This window comes from Meriones unguiculatus, chromosome 12 (genome assembly GCF_030254825.1).
Source record: "Meriones unguiculatus strain TT.TT164.6M chromosome 12, Bangor_MerUng_6.1, whole genome shotgun sequence".
In the NCBI taxonomy this organism is placed as follows: Eukaryota; Metazoa; Chordata; class Mammalia; order Rodentia; family Muridae; genus Meriones; species Meriones unguiculatus.
In genome coordinates this window covers 81,090,961-81,110,838 of record NC_083360.1, presented here as the reverse complement: position 1 = coordinate 81,110,838, position 19,878 = coordinate 81,090,961, and the positions used below count along the sequence as shown (strand labels likewise).

General features: G+C 41.7%; 1 protein-coding gene across 4 annotated transcripts in view; it reads right to left on the bottom strand.

Moving 5' to 3' along the window:
* Nucleotides 1-4,112: 4,112 nt before the first annotated feature.
* Nucleotides 4,113-19,878, bottom strand: part of Pde4b (phosphodiesterase 4B) — a 511,900-nt gene continuing 496,134 nt past the window's right edge. For all 4 annotated transcript variants that reach the window (XM_060365982.1, XM_060365983.1, XM_060365984.1 and 1 more), the window contains 8 exons: nucleotides 15,410-15,588; nucleotides 14,092-14,190; nucleotides 13,823-13,987; nucleotides 11,973-12,072; nucleotides 9,979-10,133; nucleotides 9,765-9,887; nucleotides 8,721-8,903; nucleotides 4,113-6,405 (listed from right to left, as the gene is read on the bottom strand). In XM_060365982.1, the coding sequence (XP_060221965.1) occupies nucleotides 6,040-6,405; nucleotides 8,721-8,903; nucleotides 9,765-9,887; nucleotides 9,979-10,133; nucleotides 11,973-12,072; nucleotides 13,823-13,987; nucleotides 14,092-14,190; nucleotides 15,410-15,588 (1,370 nt within the window). In that variant the 3' untranslated portion in view covers nucleotides 4,113-6,039. The remainder of the gene's footprint in view (nucleotides 6,406-8,720; nucleotides 8,904-9,764; nucleotides 9,888-9,978; nucleotides 10,134-11,972; nucleotides 12,073-13,822; nucleotides 13,988-14,091; nucleotides 14,191-15,409; nucleotides 15,589-19,878) is intronic.

Genomic DNA, 19,878 nt, shown 5'->3' with positions numbered 1-19,878 from the left:
GTTTGCGTGTAACATGGCTTCTTGTCTGTTAGTAAGGATTAATAGATAGCACTAAGGAGTGGGTGCTTTACATACTGTATAACTACATTTCAGCAAAGTATTTGAACTTATTTTTCCTCATATGCTGTTGGCTAGGTCAGCTTAACCGTGGTGTACCTGTTCCCTCGACTCCCTTGTCTACAGGGCATTGCGTCAGAGATCAGCGCTGATCTGGAAGACAGAGGTAGCAACAACTCCATTCCTCGCCCTGTCCTGATCATCATTTTTATTTTTATTCATAATATAAATAAAAATATTCAGCTCTTAATTGACAAAGCTAAAGCTCAGAAATCCTGAAGAGGGTGAATTATCAGAATCACAATCCAAAATAAATTTTAGGCTGAAATTAGTAACAATTGGTTATATGAAGGTGTTTTCTATGTACATTATCTTATTTAGCCATGACAGTAAGGTACTGATATTAGTTTTATTTGCTGCGTGTGTGGAACCTGTCAGAAGCTTTGCTTAATGGTCTGTTATTCTAAATCATCTTTTTCTGTAAGCTTCATGGATCCCTTTTACAGCAAAGAAAATTAAAGACCCACCAGGTGAGGACCTTTCTGAAGCTCACAAAGGTACTGGAGTAGCAGCTCGTGTTGGATTTTTAGATGAAATGTAGCAGGGAAGTATAGATCTTGAAACAAGGTCCAAAAACTCAGTTGTGGAAGGACAGAGAAGCTTCAATCCATGGGACAAAGTGTGGAAAGCTTTCGTTTGCCTATGTGTACCTTGTGAATCATCCAGGCGAATAACTGAGGTCCCCCAAAAGAACACAATCTCAGCTGTGAGACAGTGCCAGCAACAAAGATAGACAAGAGTCACACCACTCATCAGTGAGCAAAATACACCCTTGGTTCTGGAGCTGTGATCCTGTTGGTGTGGATAAGTCCAGAATGACTCAATCAGAACTCTCAAGGAAAGTCACATGGAAAATGGTTGCAGAAATTACAGTGTAGAAAACACACAACCGCTCCTTACATGAAGCTGACATTCATGCATGCACAGAGTGGACCAAACATTACTCTATCATTTGATTTTCTCAATAATCACATGACAAAGACATTATTAACTCTGTTTAACTGAGGCAGTTCCCACAGACTGAGACAAACATTGAAAGTCTAGCTCTTATTATCAACTTGCACACAAAATTAGATTAGTACTTACCTCCTGTGATCAGGTTGGCCTGTCTGGATCAGATTGGCCTGTGGGTATGTCTGTGAGGAATTGTCTTGATTATGTTAATTATATGGGAAGATCCAGTCTAAAAGCACAGGTAACCATTTCCTTGGTTTGGATCCTGGACTGTATAAAAAAGGGGGAAGTGAATGGGGTACAAGCATGCATGCATTCATTTTCTCTCTGCTCTTGACTGTGGGTGTGACAAGCTGTGTCCTGTTCCTGCTGTTGTCTTGATTTCCCCATGGTGATGAGCTGTGTAATTTGGACTTTTTCAACAATTAAACCCTTTCTCCCCTAAGCTGTCTTTGTCAGAGTGTCTTATCAACAGTAGAAATAATCTAGGACATATACATTTGGGTATGGAGGGAAAAAAAGAAGTCAGTGATGATGCTGTAGGAACACAACTTGGTTCCATCACAGAAACCTAAAATTTAAGATACTGAAAAAGAACGATGCTGGGGTTTTATTGTTGTTGTTGTTTTTTCCACTTGATGCTTTTGATTAGGCATGTTTGGAGGGAAAATTCTATGGTGTTGAAAGAAAACATATGATATGACTCACATATTTTCCCCCAATTTCGTGAGCCTATCAATGTCAGTTAAGGCATCTGTCCTCTTGGAATTAGAAAATAAATGTAGAAAAGTTTATACTAACTGGCGTTTGAGCTCATGACTGCTCCCTAAGGTAATCAAAATGTAGTTTCAATTTGTGCTTTTCAAAGTTAGAGGTGATTTTTTTTAAAATGCCTTTTAGTATTTATCCCTCCATCCATGAGTACATAATATATCAAGATGGAGAAATTTTATTGCTCACCCCTCATATGTAATCTTCTATTTGATTCTACTGGAAGATATGTATGTTAATTTACTTTAATGATAAAAAAATTCAGGGTCAGAAATATTAGTGTACATATGCCCATGGTTAGAGAGGACCAAGGAAAAGGCCATGAATCTAGGTTTTTCAGACCCTGTTTTCCTCAGTGTATTGTATTCTTTCTCCCAAGAAATCCAAGGAGATAGATATACTTTCAAAGTTATATCAATAAAAGCTATTTCTCTACCATGATATTGTAAAATTGGTTCAATAAACATCACTGGGACTTCTATTCCAAGCGTCCAGGGTTGAGTTAGAAAATGGATCTAGAAGAGGTTATTGTAATGGAGAGAAATTGAGAGCTGGAGTGCCTAGAATGTGCATTCCTCATGACTGCCTGTTAACTAGTATCTTACAGTTATCAATTTTACTCAACAAATGTTTGATACCAGGAATATGAGAACAGAGGAGCCCTTCCCCTTAGAGGTTATCATTGGTTTGGTCATCTGAATTTGGGCCTGGATCTTGAGATTTCTGTGTGAATGGAATTGCAGACTCCCTTGTGGCCAAAAACTTAGGTGATGGGGGTGGAGAGATGGCTCAACTGTTAAAAGCATTGGCTGATCTTCCAGAGGGCCCAGTTCTCAACACCCAACATGATGGCTCACAACTCTAACTAACTCTAACTTCAATCCCAGAGTACCTGATGCCTGACTTCTTCTGGCCTCTGTGGGTACCAGATATGCATCTAGTGCACAGATACACATGCAGATAAAACACCCATACACGTAAAATATAAATAAATAAATTTTTAAACAAGAAGAAATTAGTTAACAAGTCAGTGGGAAAATAAAACTGAGACACAACAAAATCACCATTGAAAAATCATCACACAGAGCACATGGTGCTGGGGTCATGGTGGGTACACAGTGAATATTGATGGCTTCAGGCCAACATGGCTTGCGGACAGAGGCAATGAATCACTGCTCTATCCCTGCATTATTATCACCTGAGGAGAATTAAAAGTCTGGCATGTAGGCCTCTGTGAAAAACTGCTTCAGCCAGGGCTCTGGAAGAGGCTAGGTCCCAGACAATATTAGAACCATGCACATTTTCCATGCCTAGGACCCCTTCAGTAGAAAAAAAGAATAGAGAGTGTTTTAAGTACAGTCATCAGTTATGCTTTATATTTACATAAACTCTTGTAACCAACTCAGTTTTGTCATTGTATCAGATGATAATATCTAATCAGAAACTGGGTGGTAGAAAAATCCTGGCTAGAACCAACAGGCAAGATTTCAAGTTACAAAGAAATTCAGCAATTTCCTCTTACTGAGGGAATTCTTCTAGACCAGATTCCTTTACTGGGCCACAGGCATATACTTCCCTGTGGCTAAGTTAGTGAGAGCCACTGATCATTTGTCACCTTCTAAACACACACACACACACACACACACACACACACACACACACACACACGGACTTCTTTTCAAATGATGGCTTTAAGACTTGATGACATTTAAATAGATCTTTCTAGAACAAACAGCATAAACCTATCAGCAAAGACATAGACAGGTTATTGGGGTGGCTGTGATTGTCTGTGTGTGCTGAAGGTTACAGTCTAGGTGCCTCTTTTAGACCTCAGATTCCTTGTGTGTCAATGAATCTCAACAAGTTTCTCCACATTAAGCTAATGTACTATGATTCTCTTGAGTCACTGCTGCAGCAGACACAGCTGGCTGAGGATGCCTTTTATTTACCTAACAGATTAACCTCTTCAGAATTTTAAAGTGGTAAAAGGAAATGATTTGAGATGAACAAAGTAGTTTTGTTAGTTAACCTCCACCATCCTTCTTCCTGGTCCAATGAACTGGGTGACTATCTGTTGAGAAGGAAATGATCTGAGCCACGGGACTTTTGGGACACAGAGAATCTGAAACTTCAGTTATGATTTGGATGAGCAAAGTGGCTTGCTTTTTTGGTGAAGTATGGTCAAGAAGAGGAAGAAAAAGAAAACCTGCTTTAATGTGTTAGAACTGATCACAAAAAAAAAAAAAAAAAAGAATGGGCCTACAATCTCATCTATTCATGCCTTTGTTTATTCAGCTCATATAAAAGTCTCTTAAGAATGCATTTGAACACAATATATAATAGTAATAATATTATAACATACATTGTGAGAAACTTTTGAAAACAATATAATGTCACCCGGAACATCGCAGTGTTACAGACATACGAACCCATTGGTCATGCACATTTGTGCCATTTTCTTTAGCTACTGTCACAATGCTGAACTGAAGCATGACATATATTTTACAAACTGAAACTGACACCAGGAAGAGGCCTAACAAGTGTTATCAGAAGCTTCACATTTGCATAATTTATGACATCAGTTCACATTCTACAATAAAAATTCACATTGTCATATTGTTTCCGTTCAATGATGAATTTGAACATGGCTCCCTGCTTGTGAGCAGTATGGAGGCTAGCTCTTCCACGTCAGTAGTTTGGGAACACTCAGCATCATCTGTGAGCAAATGTAGTGTTGTTTTTAGAACCAAAGCCACGATTAGAGCAGAGCCCAGTGACAACCCAACTCATGCATACAGAGACTTGGCTAGAACATGGGTAAAAACTACATCCCAGTGTTCCCAGCCCCATCAAACTATACAAAATAAAGCCTCAGTATAAACCATTTAGTATCTAATGTGATAATCCTGTTTGCAAAACCAGCTCATCAAAGGGTTGGGCAGAATTAGGGACTCAGACGAGGAAAAGGGCTGACCCTTGGAACAATGGTCATGCCATCCTCACTGCTAATGTGGCTCCGTGCCTCTCTTAAGCAATGTTTGGGTTATATAATACACAATACAAAACATTACAAGAAAAGGTTGCAACTCTTAGGCAGAGTTTTCTACACAAATTTAACACCACCATTGGCAGGCAATGTTAGATATATAAATTAATAACTTACAAAACATTACAATATGTACATTATGTAATAAATACATGGTTATAAACAGGAGTAGAGGGAAGCGTTAGTGCAGGAAGGCAGTGCAAGATGAAGGAGGCAGCATTAAATTGAAGAGAGTATATTTGAGTGAAGAGGAGGTGAGAGAGGGTTGGCAGGTGGTGTGCAACTCACAACGGCAAGGAGGCTGGGACACAGCAGCACACATAGCCTTACGCAACTGAGCACTACACAGGCTGGTGGCAGAGGCTACAGCTTCCCCCACAGACCTCCTGGTTTGTTCAGCTTCCTCCATCAGTTGGAAGCAAAGCAGAGAGGTTTCACAGGGAGAAACAGCTCTCGGGGCAGGCAAACATCTAAGTTGCAGGGGCCACTATGGAGTCAGGTTGGACAAAGCGAAGGGGGTAGCATGTGGCTAGAAGTGCACCTGTCCCATCTGTTTAACTGGGGGGAGGGTTGGGTTGGGGAGGGGGAGCCAAAGATATTGCCCAAGAAAGAAGGCAACCTGTTTTCTTTCGTTTTGTTTTTTTTTGTTTCTCCAGAAAGACTCAAAAAAGTTTGTGTCAAATTTAAACACACGTCTGTGTAGAAGTTGGTACTAAACGCTAGATATTCAACAGGCATTTCAAAGACACGAAAACATTTTACAAAAAAGGCACACAGGTTGGCAGACAATGGGATGGGTGAGGCTGACAAATGAAGTCGTTAGTGAGTTCAGACACCTGTCGGGACGGCCTCCCAACACCTAGTGCGGAACAACCTCTCAGCGTTCTGTCCTCTGTTTTCAAGCCGTGTAGCTGTGACGGGATCTGGTCTCTACTGCCACGTCTAGCTGCGGGTCTCCGCCAAGCTTGCAGGCAAGGCGGCACGGAACGGCTATTTGCTCCATGGCCTTGAATTCCGGCTCCAAACTCAAGTAACTGGAAAGGCCAGGTGGCCTTTGTCCTGTGCAGGCCTTGGCCATGGTAGGCTGGGCCCTACCACTCAGCTGGCATGCTTGTCAAGGGTGGAATGTTCATCCCCCGCACAGAGGGAGCTTATGTGTCGATCGGGGACTTGTCGTCTGTTGCGACGTCTATGTCAGTCTCTTCCAGGGAATCCCTGTTCTCTGGATCGATCACACAGAGTGTCTTTGTGCTGCTGAAATAGTTGTGGCCTTCTCCCTCCTTTTCTTGTCCTTCAGAATCCTCTTCTTCAAGGGTCAGTTCAAACTGAAACTTTTCCATCAGACCTTGGCAGTCCCTGCCTCTCTCATCCAGCGGTGGGGAGGGGCTCTGGGGTATCATGCTCTGGTACCAGTTCCTGTTATCTTCGAGAGTGTCCAGAATGTCTTGAGCATCAGGCTGAACCAGGTCTGCCCAGGTCTCCCATAGTGGATGGACAATGTAGTCAATGAAACCAACCTGGAGGAAGAGAGGCACACGCATCAGTTACTGCTTGGGCCCTTGAAAACCAACCACACTGTCTTGGTTCCTCTATAGAGAAGACTAACCCAAGGGGACCAATAGTAAGAGATTTTTTTATGTGAGTACTTGCTATAGGGTAGGCCCTCCGCAGTATACAACACTAGCAAACACATCTCAAGCCTGCAACGTCTTGTTGCCTGCTGTTTACAAAGAAGGAGACTGCGAATCACGGAGACTAAACATGGTGCAGAGGACATGCAGCTCCTAAGTGGTAGTTAGTCTCTACTTTGGTTCCAGAGCCTGTTTTCATCCAGCTACAACGCACTGTTTTTCCTTTTACATCTGCCAGCCAAGTCTGGATGTGACTCGGAATGGCTTTGTCACTGCTTGGATTCTGGGAGACATTCTCTGAAGGAAGCCCTAGAGCTCAAGTGTTAGGATTAGGCATTCTCTCCCTGATAACTGAGAATTATGCTGCCAGGCCAAAAAGATGGGAGCCAGCACTTCCCTCTTCTGGAACTTCTCAAGCTTTTGCCTTGCAGAGGACTATTAAAATAATAATAATAATAATAATAATAATAATAATAATAATAATAGTAATAAATACTTGAAAGCATTTCAATCCCTAAACAAACAAATATCTCCTCTGTGGATACTGCCGCTATTGTTTAGGATTCATAGTGCACACAGTCATTTCCATCAGAAGAAAGAAGGAAAATAAAAAAAAAAAAAAAAACAATTAAGCAGTTCCTTTTGCCTGTGTGCGAGAGCATAAATCCAAGGCTGTGGCTTTGTTGTGGTTTACACAGGGGCTATGCATCCTGCAGGAGCTAGCTTAGTGGCCTTACACTGACCTCCGCACTGTCAGACAAACAGGAAACACAGGGGTTTGGAGCAGTTAGAAAGAGAATAGGCACCATCGAATAAGGGAATGGAATTCCCCTGTCATGGTGGGGGTGGGGCTGGAGAGATACTGAGTTGGGATCAAGTGGCAGATGAGCTAGGGTCTCTTTGGGACATTATGTTGCTATCTTTGCATTCTACTGAAAAGCTTCCTCTATCAATATTCTGGTATGTGGCCAGTGATTTAATATATTCAAATTGTATATACAAGAACTTTGGTCATATGTGAGATTCTGCCTCACCCCAATCCTTGTATGTGTGTGTGTGTGTGCATAAATTTATGTGTGTGTGTGCATGGGGTATGAGTTTTGTGTGTATACGTGTCTGTGTGTGTATGTGAATGCATGTGTATGTATGTATGTATGTGCATGCATATGTGTGTGTGTGTCAGAGTATGCATGTATTAGGCCTTTTAATGCTTCTTTACTAACTTAGTGAGAAAGATTCATATTAAAGTCAGGGTAACTCTGATCTGCATTGGTTACAAAAATTTGGCTGGGTGATTCAGATATTACTTTGTTCCTACCTACCCACGTGTTTTTCTCTCTTATCTCTTTATATATGGTATAATGGACTTTAGAGGCCATTTTCAAAGTGTATTTCAGGGACTAAAAACAAGCTCACAGCAATGGACAAATATGAGTAACATAAAACAGTGCAGTCATTTCCTTTCTTCGTTTGCTTTGCTTTTAGAAAGAAACGCTTCAGCCTTTCATAGAAAGTCGTCACTGGTTGTTTATTCCCTGGGTCCTGGGATGAGAAAACCTAAATTCTAAGAACTTCTAGTCAAAAGCTTTCCTGCCATATCAAGCATCTAAAGTTCAACAGAGCCCATGAACAAAGCAGCAGTGTGAAGGATGACATCATGGCACCTGGGGAAGTCTGTCCATGTGACAGAGAGGACAACTGGGTCCCTAAGAAGTTGACCAAGAGGAAACTTGTTTTTTGTTTTCTTTTGTTTTTGCCTTACACTGGGAAGGTACTTGGAGCTACTCTACAAAGATGGGGCCTTTTCTCATCTTTGGTAATGGGGACACCATGTTTGACTAAGGAGAGAGCAACAGAAGTGTGGAGAGCAAAGATAAGGAGTTGAGCTCGTGGGTGGAGAGGGGACTTTGAGAAATCTAGGGATGGGGATGGAGGGTACAGGTTCTCATGTGTCTACTAAGGTCTTACACTGCTGAAAACTTTGCTTAATCTCCCATCTGTGAGATCAAGCATGGAGAAATAGAATGAATGATGGGTAACATAGAACCAAGTGTATAGTTGACTCTTTATCATTTTACAGATACACACACACACACACACACACACACACACAGACAGAGGCTGAAAGAACGGAATTAGAATTCCTCATTCCTACCATTGGCAGAGCTCATAAAAACATTGAAAAATCTCAGTGTAGATACCTGGGATTTTTCCACAGAAGCCGTGTGTTTATCACACATCGGGCTAATCTCCATTCCCCTCTCCCGTTCTTTGTCGCCCTGTTGGAAAAACTCCTCCATGATGCGATCGGTCCATTGCCGATACAGTTCCAAGGACTTGGTGGGGTTGCTCAGGTCTGCACAGTGTACCATGTTTCGAAGGACCTGAAATGATCGAGTTTTGGAAATCCCATAAAACTAAGCATAAACGCCACCAGAACATCTTATCCCTCTCATCCCGGTACACTTGGCACCAAGAACATTTTAGTTGAATATAATTACAATATACCTATCAAAAGAGCAGTATTTCAGTGGTGCTGGCCAGGGTTAGTTATTTATCTTTATAGCTCAAAAAGCAAGTGTGTAAATTTTCCTAGACTGATAGTTTTTTTTTAAACAAACAAACAAAACAAAAACCTTAAAAACTGGAGTGGGTATTAGAAGTTAAATTCTAACATTCCTTTCTTTAGTTTGGAAAAAATGCAAAGAATGACCCAAAATAGTTGTTTCTAGGTTTCCCATGTTTGGAAAAAGATCTGCTGATGGCAATTTGTTTAGCCAAAACAGACCTAATAAACTTCCAGTTAGTGGGATTTATATTCAGATGCAAGCTTTGAGGACCAACAGTTACATATGTCCTATTACAAAGTGACATGGCGACTCAATTTTAGAACTAAGCAATTCTGTGAGTAGAGGATTATTCATTTCATAAATGGAAAGACATAATTCTGTTTTCTTAACTTGTTTTAGAAACATGCCCAAAGGCCAGGTGTGGTGACACACACCTGTAATCCCAGCACTCAGGGAGGCTGAGGCAGGTGCAAATCTCTGTGAATTTGAGGCCAGCCTGCTCTACAAAGCCAGTCCAGGATAGCCAGGGCTACCCAGAGAAACCTGTCTTGAAAAAAAACGTACATATGCTCAAAGGTATAGTAGCAACCTATGCCAGGCACCTAAATTTCTATTTTCTTTTTCTAAATACTGCTTGGTTTTGTTTAGTCTGGATTTGTGTTAAATATCAGATACCTGTATTCGGTCAGTGTAGTTGTCCAGGAGGAGAACACCCGAACTTGTCACCTTTTTGGTTTCTACCATGGTTTTGAGGTCTGCCAGGAGGCTCATATGTTTGGACATATCAGTTGCCAATACCTTGGGTGAAGACAGAATTAAAACTCTTAATGAAGTCAGTCTCTAAGAGAAAATGGCAAATGTGAGTGAGGCATGTAGGCTGGCATCTTACCATGTCAATCACCATTTTCCTGAGTGTCTGGCGTTGTTTCTTGGTGAGATTCTGGAAGATGTCGCAGTGTTCCTCTTGGAGCAGTTTGAACCCCACAGCGAGGTGGTGGTTTTCCAAGACAGACTCATCATTATACATCAAAGCAAGTTCTGAATCTAATCAAGAAAGACGATGACAATAAAGATGTAATAAAATTGTATAATCCAAGCACTGGCGTTGCTTCAATGTGAAATTTGATCTAGCTTCTTTAACTTATTTCAAGAGCCATCATGTGGTCATTACATACTAGTGAAGTGGAACAAAAAAAAAATGATTATAGGAGATACTACAACATGAGTTTTTGCTTTTATTGAAATTCAGTATTAAGGCACCTTTTCTCTTTGAATTTGACCTTAGATAAACTGTATTTTCATCTCAGCTCACAATTTCCTTTAAGCCTTCATGAATTTTGTGTTTTGAAAAGGAATGAGATGAAAATGCTGCAAAGCATTATCAAATGTATTAAGATTTTCAGACTCTACTCACTTTCATAGATGCTCCCTAACCTCTGACAACTGTGAGTTTAGATTTTCAGAACAGATAATGGTGATGGTATAAAATCTTATTTTACCCCAACAATGTAGCTTTTAAAGGTATCTATGAATATGACACAAAGCATAAATTTTTTAAACAATGTGGATATTAGATTTTTCTGTTTTTTGGGTTTCTGTACCAGGCATTGCAAGGCTTAGGCACCTAAACTACAGCTTCCACTCTGCATTTTCTGTATTTTGCCTGACCCAGTTTTGATAAGCAAGAATATGCTCATCAAACTCATTAAATCATGTTTTAGCTTAAGAAGGAATAACAGCCAAGTGATACAGTAGGTGCCCAGTATACACTAGTGGTCTCACTCAGACCATAGCTTTTTCTGAAGTAATTTGAGCCCCCTTGTTCTGATAACCCTCTATCCAAGGGCACAGATTTACAAACATGCTTTGTATGTCTCACTACTGTATGTAGATATAGTTCCCCTGTGAAACAAACTATCAGCATGCTAAATTGATTAAACTAACCCATTCAAGAAGCTTGCACACAAATTTATTGTGTTTTTTTTTAAAATAGAAGAGTAAGATGTTAAAAATGAAAAGGAAAACCAGTTTGCCCCAAGCTTAGGGTACCCAGATATTTTGAAGATAAAGACAAACAACAGAAGGCCTCCTGTAGCAGAAGCTCAGGTAGCACTTGTAGAAAACTGCCAGCACTAGACGTCAACCACAACCATAATGGGACCAATATTATCAAAAGAAAATGTACTTGGGTACACAGAGATGGCGCACTAACTGAGGCAATGAATGAATTCTGAATAGCATGAAAATCAAATGCTTTGAGTAATGATAAAGCCCTGGGGATAGATTCAAATCTCGAGGCTGGTCAAACTAGATCCTTCCCTTGTCTACCTGACAGTCCATAGCCAAAGCCGTGCAGTTGAGAGAAAATGTATGGACCTTTGAATAATAACCTTTCCTCTTGAACTGTAGAGACCTGCTCCCATGTTCCTCAGGGAATGTTACTTACTTCTCTATGAAGGCTGCCATCCTTGGGCCCAGCATTTCTGCCTATCCACCAGGGTAGAAGGACGCTCCTGGCTTACTATGTTGTGTATGTTAGCCTCACAAAAGACTGAGTCAACCTCACATACTCAAGCTTTCCTAGTCTTGCTGGGCCATTCAAATCTTTTATTTATTATCTCTTTCCATATTGTATTTTCCAAGCTTTAGAGCTTTGTTTGTATGAGTTGCCCCTGACCCTCTCCAAGTTCTCCATGCACCTCAAACTCTGTGTTGACAAGCTGGACCCAGTATCCAGGAAAAGCCTGAGCAATTTTCAGGGAATGGAAGGATTACCTCATTATTGCCCTTGTTATTACCCATAATGAAAACATTAAGAGGAAAAAAAAAAAACTGCAGTGAATCACAGAATGATCTGGAATGGCTGTGCAGTGGTGAACTCACTTGTGTTGATGAGAAACTGATTGGAGACTCCAGGATGATCAACATCATGGATGGCAGCTGCAAAAATGGCAGCCAGGATTTCCAGGTCTGTGAAGACAGCCTGTAGGTTCAAAGGAGCCCCGTTATCTCCACATCCAACACACTGTCCCACTCTTCAGTTTCATCTCTTTCAAGCACCACATTTCCCTCTTGTTGGGAGAGGTGCTGTTGATTTATGTAATAGCTCAGAATGTTGATTTAATTAAGCATAAGACTGTTTATCACCATAAAATCGCTGATGTGAGAAGGACGATGGGCCGGAGCTCACCCCGTATTTAGCCCATAGGCTGGGGTTTAGTAAGTCATTAGCACAAGGCTGATGGTGTGTGGATGCCTATAGTTGGTGTCTTGGAATTGTGGCAGTTTGATGCTCACATAACACAATCTGTGACAGTCAAAGAAGCAAGGCACACAAGCTCTGGAGACATGGCAGATAATCTTTCTATCCAGGCAGGCTAAGTAACTAAGGGTGCAAGAGGCTAACCTCCAGCCTTGGAAGGCAAATGATAAAATATTTGTCAAAGTTTATTTTGTAGTGAGGTCACAAACTGTTATATACTCAGTGATTTGTCCACATACTTGCTGCATGTTTACTATGGTCCAGAGTTGAGAACATTTCTAAGAAATAAATCCTAACATCACACTGTTTCACCTCTTCACACTGTCATGAAGGCCTCTCCCCTCCCATGTACAGTGATTTGAATCTAGTTCTTGTTCGGCCTGCAATGCTGCTGGTTCTTAAGCCTCTTTGAAGACATATCTCCTCTCTTCATTCAAATGTTGGCTCTTTTTTACCTCCTCCCCACAAAGGCCAATCCTATTGAGCACCAAGCATCCCATACTCCTTTTTCTAAGTCTGCAACAACTCATAGCCACTTTATAGCCAAACAATAATTATCTATGACACTAGGTAAATAGTGTACTCCTCCTCATGAATATAAAAGCAGTACTGTTTTGTTGGGTTTTTTTTGGTTTTTTTTTTTTTTTGTTTTTGTTTTTTGTTTTTCCTTGAGGGGGATTAAATACTCTTAGTTCCATCTCACTTAAGCAGGCTGTCTTAGATTTCTATGAAAGTCAAGCAAAGAATTTAGTCTTTCTGTAACCCCCATACTGAGTCTGCCAACGTGGCTGGATAAGGTTTGACCAGCCTTTCGTGCAGCAGGCAGTACATTTTGGAAGTACCTGGTTACTCACTCTTGCCATCTGGCCCAGAGGCAGCATGGCTGGGCACATTACTAATTATGGTGGCCCATGAGAAAGCATGATCTATAAGGGAGAGAGTCATAGTCACCTCCACTGAAGTTCTAGGGAGCAGTTTCCCTTGGCTTCTGTTTATTAACCCATCTGTTCTTGATTCTCAGTTACTAAACTGAATTCCTAGAAATTGAGTTGAGATGTTTATCCCTAACAGAGACTACACAGAGCATATTACACATACATATGTATTCTCCTCAGGGCCTGGCATGAGTACATATTGGGCAATTCAGATGAGTACATACACTCTATATGTACTTTATGACACACATTAAAGAAGATGCCTTGTCTCCATTACTAGGAATCTGATAAAAATAAACCTGGGTCCAATTCATTGTCTGATGATTAAGTAACCAATCAGATGGCAAAGATGGAAAAGGGAACGTTACCCTGATACTAGGAAATGATGAAAGCAGACATGTTGTCTGTTTTCATACACAACCCAAATTGCTGAACACCCCAGCTACCAAAGAATCAGTTCAACTGCTCAGGGCCATTCAGTTGCATTTTAAACCCCGAGTGGGTAGAATTGCAAAACAGATGGTGTAACTACTCACATCCAGCGCTGGCGTCGAAAGGAGAACGTGGGTTGACTGGGCCACGTCAGCAGCATGCAGGCTGTTGTGATAGGCCACGTCAGAATGGTAATGGTCCTCCAAAGTCATCATGTAGGTTACGAAGGTATCAGAAGAGATTTTGAATGTCTTCAGGAGGTCTCTTTCCTATGTAGTAAAATGGATTAGGGCATGGGTAAGCGGATGCCCAAAACTTGGAGAAAAGGTTGTCATACAAATTTTGTAAGCAGGGTTTGCTCCAGCTTGCTCACCTGGAATATGGCATACATGATGCATGTCAGGGGTCGATTGTGTGAGTACCCAGCCACGTTGAAAATGTTAAGGCCCCATTTGTTCAGGTCTTCTAGCTCCTGCAATCAAAAAATAGAGAAATTTAAGAAGAATAGTTTTTTTTTTAAGCTTTCAAATATTTTAAAATATTTTCCTAGGGGATATTGGCTGCTGGGTCTTTCACATATCTGCTTAGAGTATCTGGTCACAAAGGAATCTGAGAAGGGTGCGCTGGATGGCCCCTTGGCAATAACTATAGATTTCTGTACATTCTTTTGATAAGAAATACCCAAGTGTGTTTGTGTTTAAGAATTCAGCTGCTGACCTAAATTTGCCAAACACCCGTCTTCGACTGGTGCCACTTTCAAAGGCAGCTCAGATGAGCACAGACTGCTGGCCCTGTTCCCCTGACTCTGCCCTCCAGCCATTGCTTGCCCATCAGCAATAGCAGCATAACGGTGTCCGGGAAATTCCTCCAGCCTTTGCTCATCACCCCTGAGGTCATGTCAGGGAGAGTCAGCTGCTGGAGTGTGTAGAGCACAACCCTGACTTAGCATGAGCAGGTCATGAAGGCCGTCTGGTATGTCTTAGCGTGATGGGCCACCCACATACATGGAAGGAACATCATTTAGACCTTTGCTGGGGGGTTATTCCAAAAATTATCTGCTTGGGGGAGTAATTTATTTAATTTCGAATAACTGTCCAGAGGCTTTCCTCTGACGGCAGTTTTCAGAAGGCCTCCCGGAAGAAGTTTTGCTCAGAGGCAGCTCACCCACTTCATCCTTTGTACCAGGCTGCAAGGACTTCAGTAGCCAGCATCTGTATAGCCTCCTACAGGAGGAATGAATGTTTTCTATCCCTTCCTCCGCTACTGGGTTTGGGCTTAGTGGGCAGCATTGTCACTGGCTCTTCGTGTTATTATTAGTCCTGCCAGTCAGGGCAGACTAATGCCCCTTTGTCCTCTGGGCTAATGCAGCCCAGTCTACCAGCCTTCCCTGGGACTTTCCCGACTTTCCCAGCATCCTCCCCAGCAGGATGCTCTATCCACAAGGAACTCTCTCTGCATTTCTGAGCCTATACTCACGACAAAGGAACAGTCTTTTGGTATAAAAGGACTTCAGCCAGGAACTCCAGCAAAGGACAAAGAGGCTACATTGGCTTCCTCAACATAAAACTCAAGAGCAAAGCTTATGTGACCCCTCTTCTTTTCTAAATGGTAGATGGGGTATGTGCACACGTATGTATGTGTGTGTGTATACAGTGGAGAGCTATATGCGTACATGCTCAGCTCATGCTCACCTTGGCTAGATGATCCTCATTTTCCGTGTTGACTCCAAAGCGTGAGATGCTTGTGTTGTTTAGGCTTGAGCTATGCATCAATTTCTTCACTCCACTTATCTGGGTCATGAGCTGCTGCTTCTTCTTCTTCTCCCTGTCCTTCTGGGTGGGAGACGGAATTTCCACATCGTTTTGCTTGTCTGCAACATAACAGTAAGCATGCTTTGAGCACGTGTGTGCCAGTGAGCCTACAGCAGTATTTAGAACAACTCGAACCATGTGTGTAACGGGGTTTCAATTTCCTAGAGAACTCTTGTAGCACGGCAAGATCTGCAGATGGTCCTGTGAAGCAGCTGGGAGACACGTGAGTCCATGTTACTGCTGAAGGACACTGAGGTCCAGAGGAGCAAGCAACTTGCCTAAGAAGTGTCAGGGAGAAGACCCACGCCTTCTACTTTCAGCGTAACCCAGAATTGCACTCATGTTTTCAAAGTGGAGTGGCAACATCTATAGAGTGAGTTTTCATTAAAGCGAGTGACATATTTTTGTGTAGGAAATGTTCACTAGTGGACATGGTGGCATGGGCCTGTAATCCCAGAACTGGGGAGGCAGAGGCAGGAGGACAAGTGTTCAAAGACCTAAACAACTAATTTGAGGTTAGCCTAAGCTACCATGGGACCCATCTTAAAGCAAACAACAAAAGGCTCGTTGTAAAAGACGGACCCAGTTTATCAAAAGACAAACTATGTTCTCATTTTATTATATTTTTATTCTTTTCTCTGTGTAAAAATTCATAGGCATTCAAGCAGGCTCAGTTTAAATAAGAATATGAATGTTAGAAAAATAAAAGGTTTCATAATCTTCAAACGATTATTTTCAAGCTTTGGTTTTTTAGCGCTTGAGGTTTGGAGGAAGACTATAATTTGACTTTCTTCATGTTTTGTGCCTATTAATTCTTCTAATAAATAACAAGGCTTCTCATCCACACAAGGTATCTTAGTTCTTAATGCCTACACTCATTAACTATTGATGATAATCTTACTTAGCATTCTTTGAAATTTACAAGGCAGCAGTAGGACTAGTATTACTGCAAAGGACTATCTATCTGCATGCAGAATCTTTCCGGTATATTGCTATTAGGTATCAAAAACTATATTTCCCTTCACAGGGGATCTTGAGATTCCCTTGCAAGGAATTATAAAATGGCGTATTTCCTCTTCCCTGCTGCAGGGGTGCCTGTGAGATCACCCTAAGGCAGTGACTGGTTCCATGGCCGACCCATTTCTTCCTGGAACTAAATGACACCCCTGGCTGAAATGGTTAATGTGGTCCTCAGAAGTGCCCGCATTTGTCTTTTCTTGTCACAGTGAAAATCAGTACAGCAAGAGCACCCCCATTTGAAAACGGAGTGCTTCCAGATGGCACACGGGCACAGGGATTGCTTTGAGACTCCTGCAGCTGATGGCATATGCATGTGTCCTCCTCAAGGATGTCTGCCTGCCCACAGGCACTGGAGACATTCCATCAAAGCGAAGTGAGAACAACAAGACCGGGCCAGCTTCAGGCCCAGCCTACCATTTTCCATTCCCAGCAACCCTGAAAGGCCTCTAGGTGCTCATGAAACTGTGACTTTTGATTGGAGAATTTTAGTCACTTCAATTAGTTTAGATGTTTCCAAACTATTGGTTTTCAAGTAACATTAAGAAAACTTCAAAAATAACAACAACAACAACAACAACAAACCCACCAAAGGTATGGGCCCCACCCATCTCTCTACATATACATAATTCCCCTACTGTCTGCATGATCAGAACTAGATTTGGGGACAAATAATAATCCCACACTCAGATAAAGTCAGCACCTTGCCCATACTAAAAGGACAACCCAGTTAACAGATAATTATTCTGCAATTACTTTGTGTTTAATAGCCCAGAAACTAGACCTTGAGGTTCCTGTTAAAAATCTTTTTCCTGCCACACAGTCTCTGGTGTGGAAACTATATGTCATTTTAATTTTGAAATTCCCTTTCTCTCTCTGTCACTTCATTGCTAATAACTACCACTTTTTGCTAACATGAAAGGTCACAATAGCTCTTGCTTTCCCCAACTATGCTTTTTTTGTCATATTTGGTTAAAAAGGTTTTTGGATTCCCCGGTGTCTCTGCAGATTTCAGCGTCTCCGGTGGGACCGGCAGCTTTCCTGGTTTTGGTGAATTAAAGGTTCCCTGCACCAGTGAGTAACCGAGCAGAACAACTGCTGTGCCTGGAACGTGGCAATCAAGAAGAGCATTATTCCCAGGGGTACCGGTGACATTCATGGGTGCCCCCTACACCAGCACTGGAACAAGTGACAGGCTTCCCTATTCGGAATTTCCTCTTGTGAGCACTTAGCTAGAGTACCGTGGGAACAACCTGAAGCACAGGCTCAAAGCTGGCAAGAGATCCTCCATGGATTAGCGTTTCTAGTGGCCTGAAAGCAGTGGGACACCGTTGGCTATTTCAAAGCAAGCATGTAAGCAACCAAGCAAAAAAACAAATACGAAAACTGACCTCATCCAAGCATTGTCAGTGGCAAAATTTGAGGTGTTTTGCTTCCTAGATCCTGGTATGCTGTGATGATGAAAATTCTGAAATTTTCCCCCAACCTTAAAATTTCTAGCTTTTGAGACGAGATGTTAATTACATTTACAAAGAAAAAATTTTTCCTTACCTGTGAAAATATTAACTAGCTTTTAATATAACACTTAAAAATCTTATTTTATATATCTGGTCTTCACCTATATGCTATTTACTCCTCTTGAGATTAGATACTCCAAATTCCACTTTTTCCAGCAACTTGAACCCTATTATCATGTAATAGCATTAATAGGTTGCTCCATGGCTCATTGCCTGGCTTTCTGTGACCCACCTGAACATTTGTCTTTTCAGATGGGAAAACCCATAAGTTTCACAGATGACTGAGTTAGGAGATATCCTTTCTTTCTGTAGGGCAGGTTTTAACATTCTCTGGCTCTTGCTGGGACATTGTTTGTTAAGTATAACTTTGACTGAGATAGTTGTCTCATTTTGTTCTACAATGACTGCTAACTTCAGAACAAAGCCTTTTATAGTCCTAGAAATTGTTAATCCATTTTTATTTCCAACCATCCTAATTTCTACAGAAAAAAAAATAGTATCTATATCCCACCTTTATGGGATTCTGTTCCTCATGCTCTTATGAATTTCTACTAGGGTTGGTATCCAGCATTTATTTCTAAAAGCCTAGAGAGTTACTAGCTGTGACTCAGAAAAATATTACTCAAGTGACTTTAGATTGGTTATATTCTTTCATCTCAACTTCAATCCTGTTTTCTGTAAAATGAGGAAATTGTATCACGAGGGTTTTAAAGTCCACTGCAGATTAGAAGAGGCCTTGCAGTCCTCCAGAAATACTCCCTTCCCCCTACGACAGGGCTAAGAGTCCCATGCCCTGCATTTACAGTTCAGAAGCAAGCTTTGACTGTCTGCAAGTCTGGTGCTCATTACAGAGAAGTCAAATATGCCTCAGAGATGCTGCCGAGCAACCCAGCCCATGACAGACTCACTGACTGTCAGAGCTGGAAGACATGAAGGGCTGCATCTCTCCCGAGGTTCCCATCTTTCAGATGAAGCAGCTGGTACCTCTTGGGTGTTCTCATCTTTTTTGTGTGCATGTGGGTTTTTTTTTTCTTAAAGAACCTTCTCCCTTTCTTATCTAGCCTATTTGTGTTTGCCATGTACACATTCTAGTGTGTATACATACGCATTCACACATACATCACCCTTCTAATACTGCGAGGGAAGTGTTAACCCACAGAAACCCAAGAATTGTAACGTGCAATGCACAAGGAAATAAGTTCCTCGCGCATTTCACTCTTCTGCCGTCGATACCTGTCAAGGGTCCTGAAAACAGTTCCCACCTTATGAAAAATAATTGAATCCTTCATGAACCAAGATATGTAACTGGGATGGTGAGGGGAAGATTCCTGTGTTCAGAGATAATGGGAAAAGCCCAGGAAAGGAAAGGACTGGTGATTGTGCCTCCTTTTGCCTATATTCCAGCCACTTCTGGAAGACCGAGTCTATAAAAAAATTCCTCTCCTTTGTTCTCTGCCAAAGATTGTTGGAGCTGCAGCAGGGAACAGCAGGTGCTGGAGGACACCCACACATGGCAAGAGTGAGGATGGCCTCTGCCTGCTGATCTGCAGTTTGCGGGTCTCCTGGATGACCATGGGGCTACACAGTAGTGCCATTCTGAGCTCTGCATGGCGGCTGCTGCTGCTGCTGAAAAGCTGGTTGATAGGCTCCTAGAAGGAATTGCACTGGAGGAATAGAAACTGGACCGTTTTTTTTTTTTTTAAACAATGTTGCAAGCAGACTGTGCTCCCTAAGACAGCAGGGCAAATGCTCATTTAAGGGCCTATGCCAAAAAAGGAAGCTGTGATGCTCAACTGTAGGAATGGGTTGTTTCCT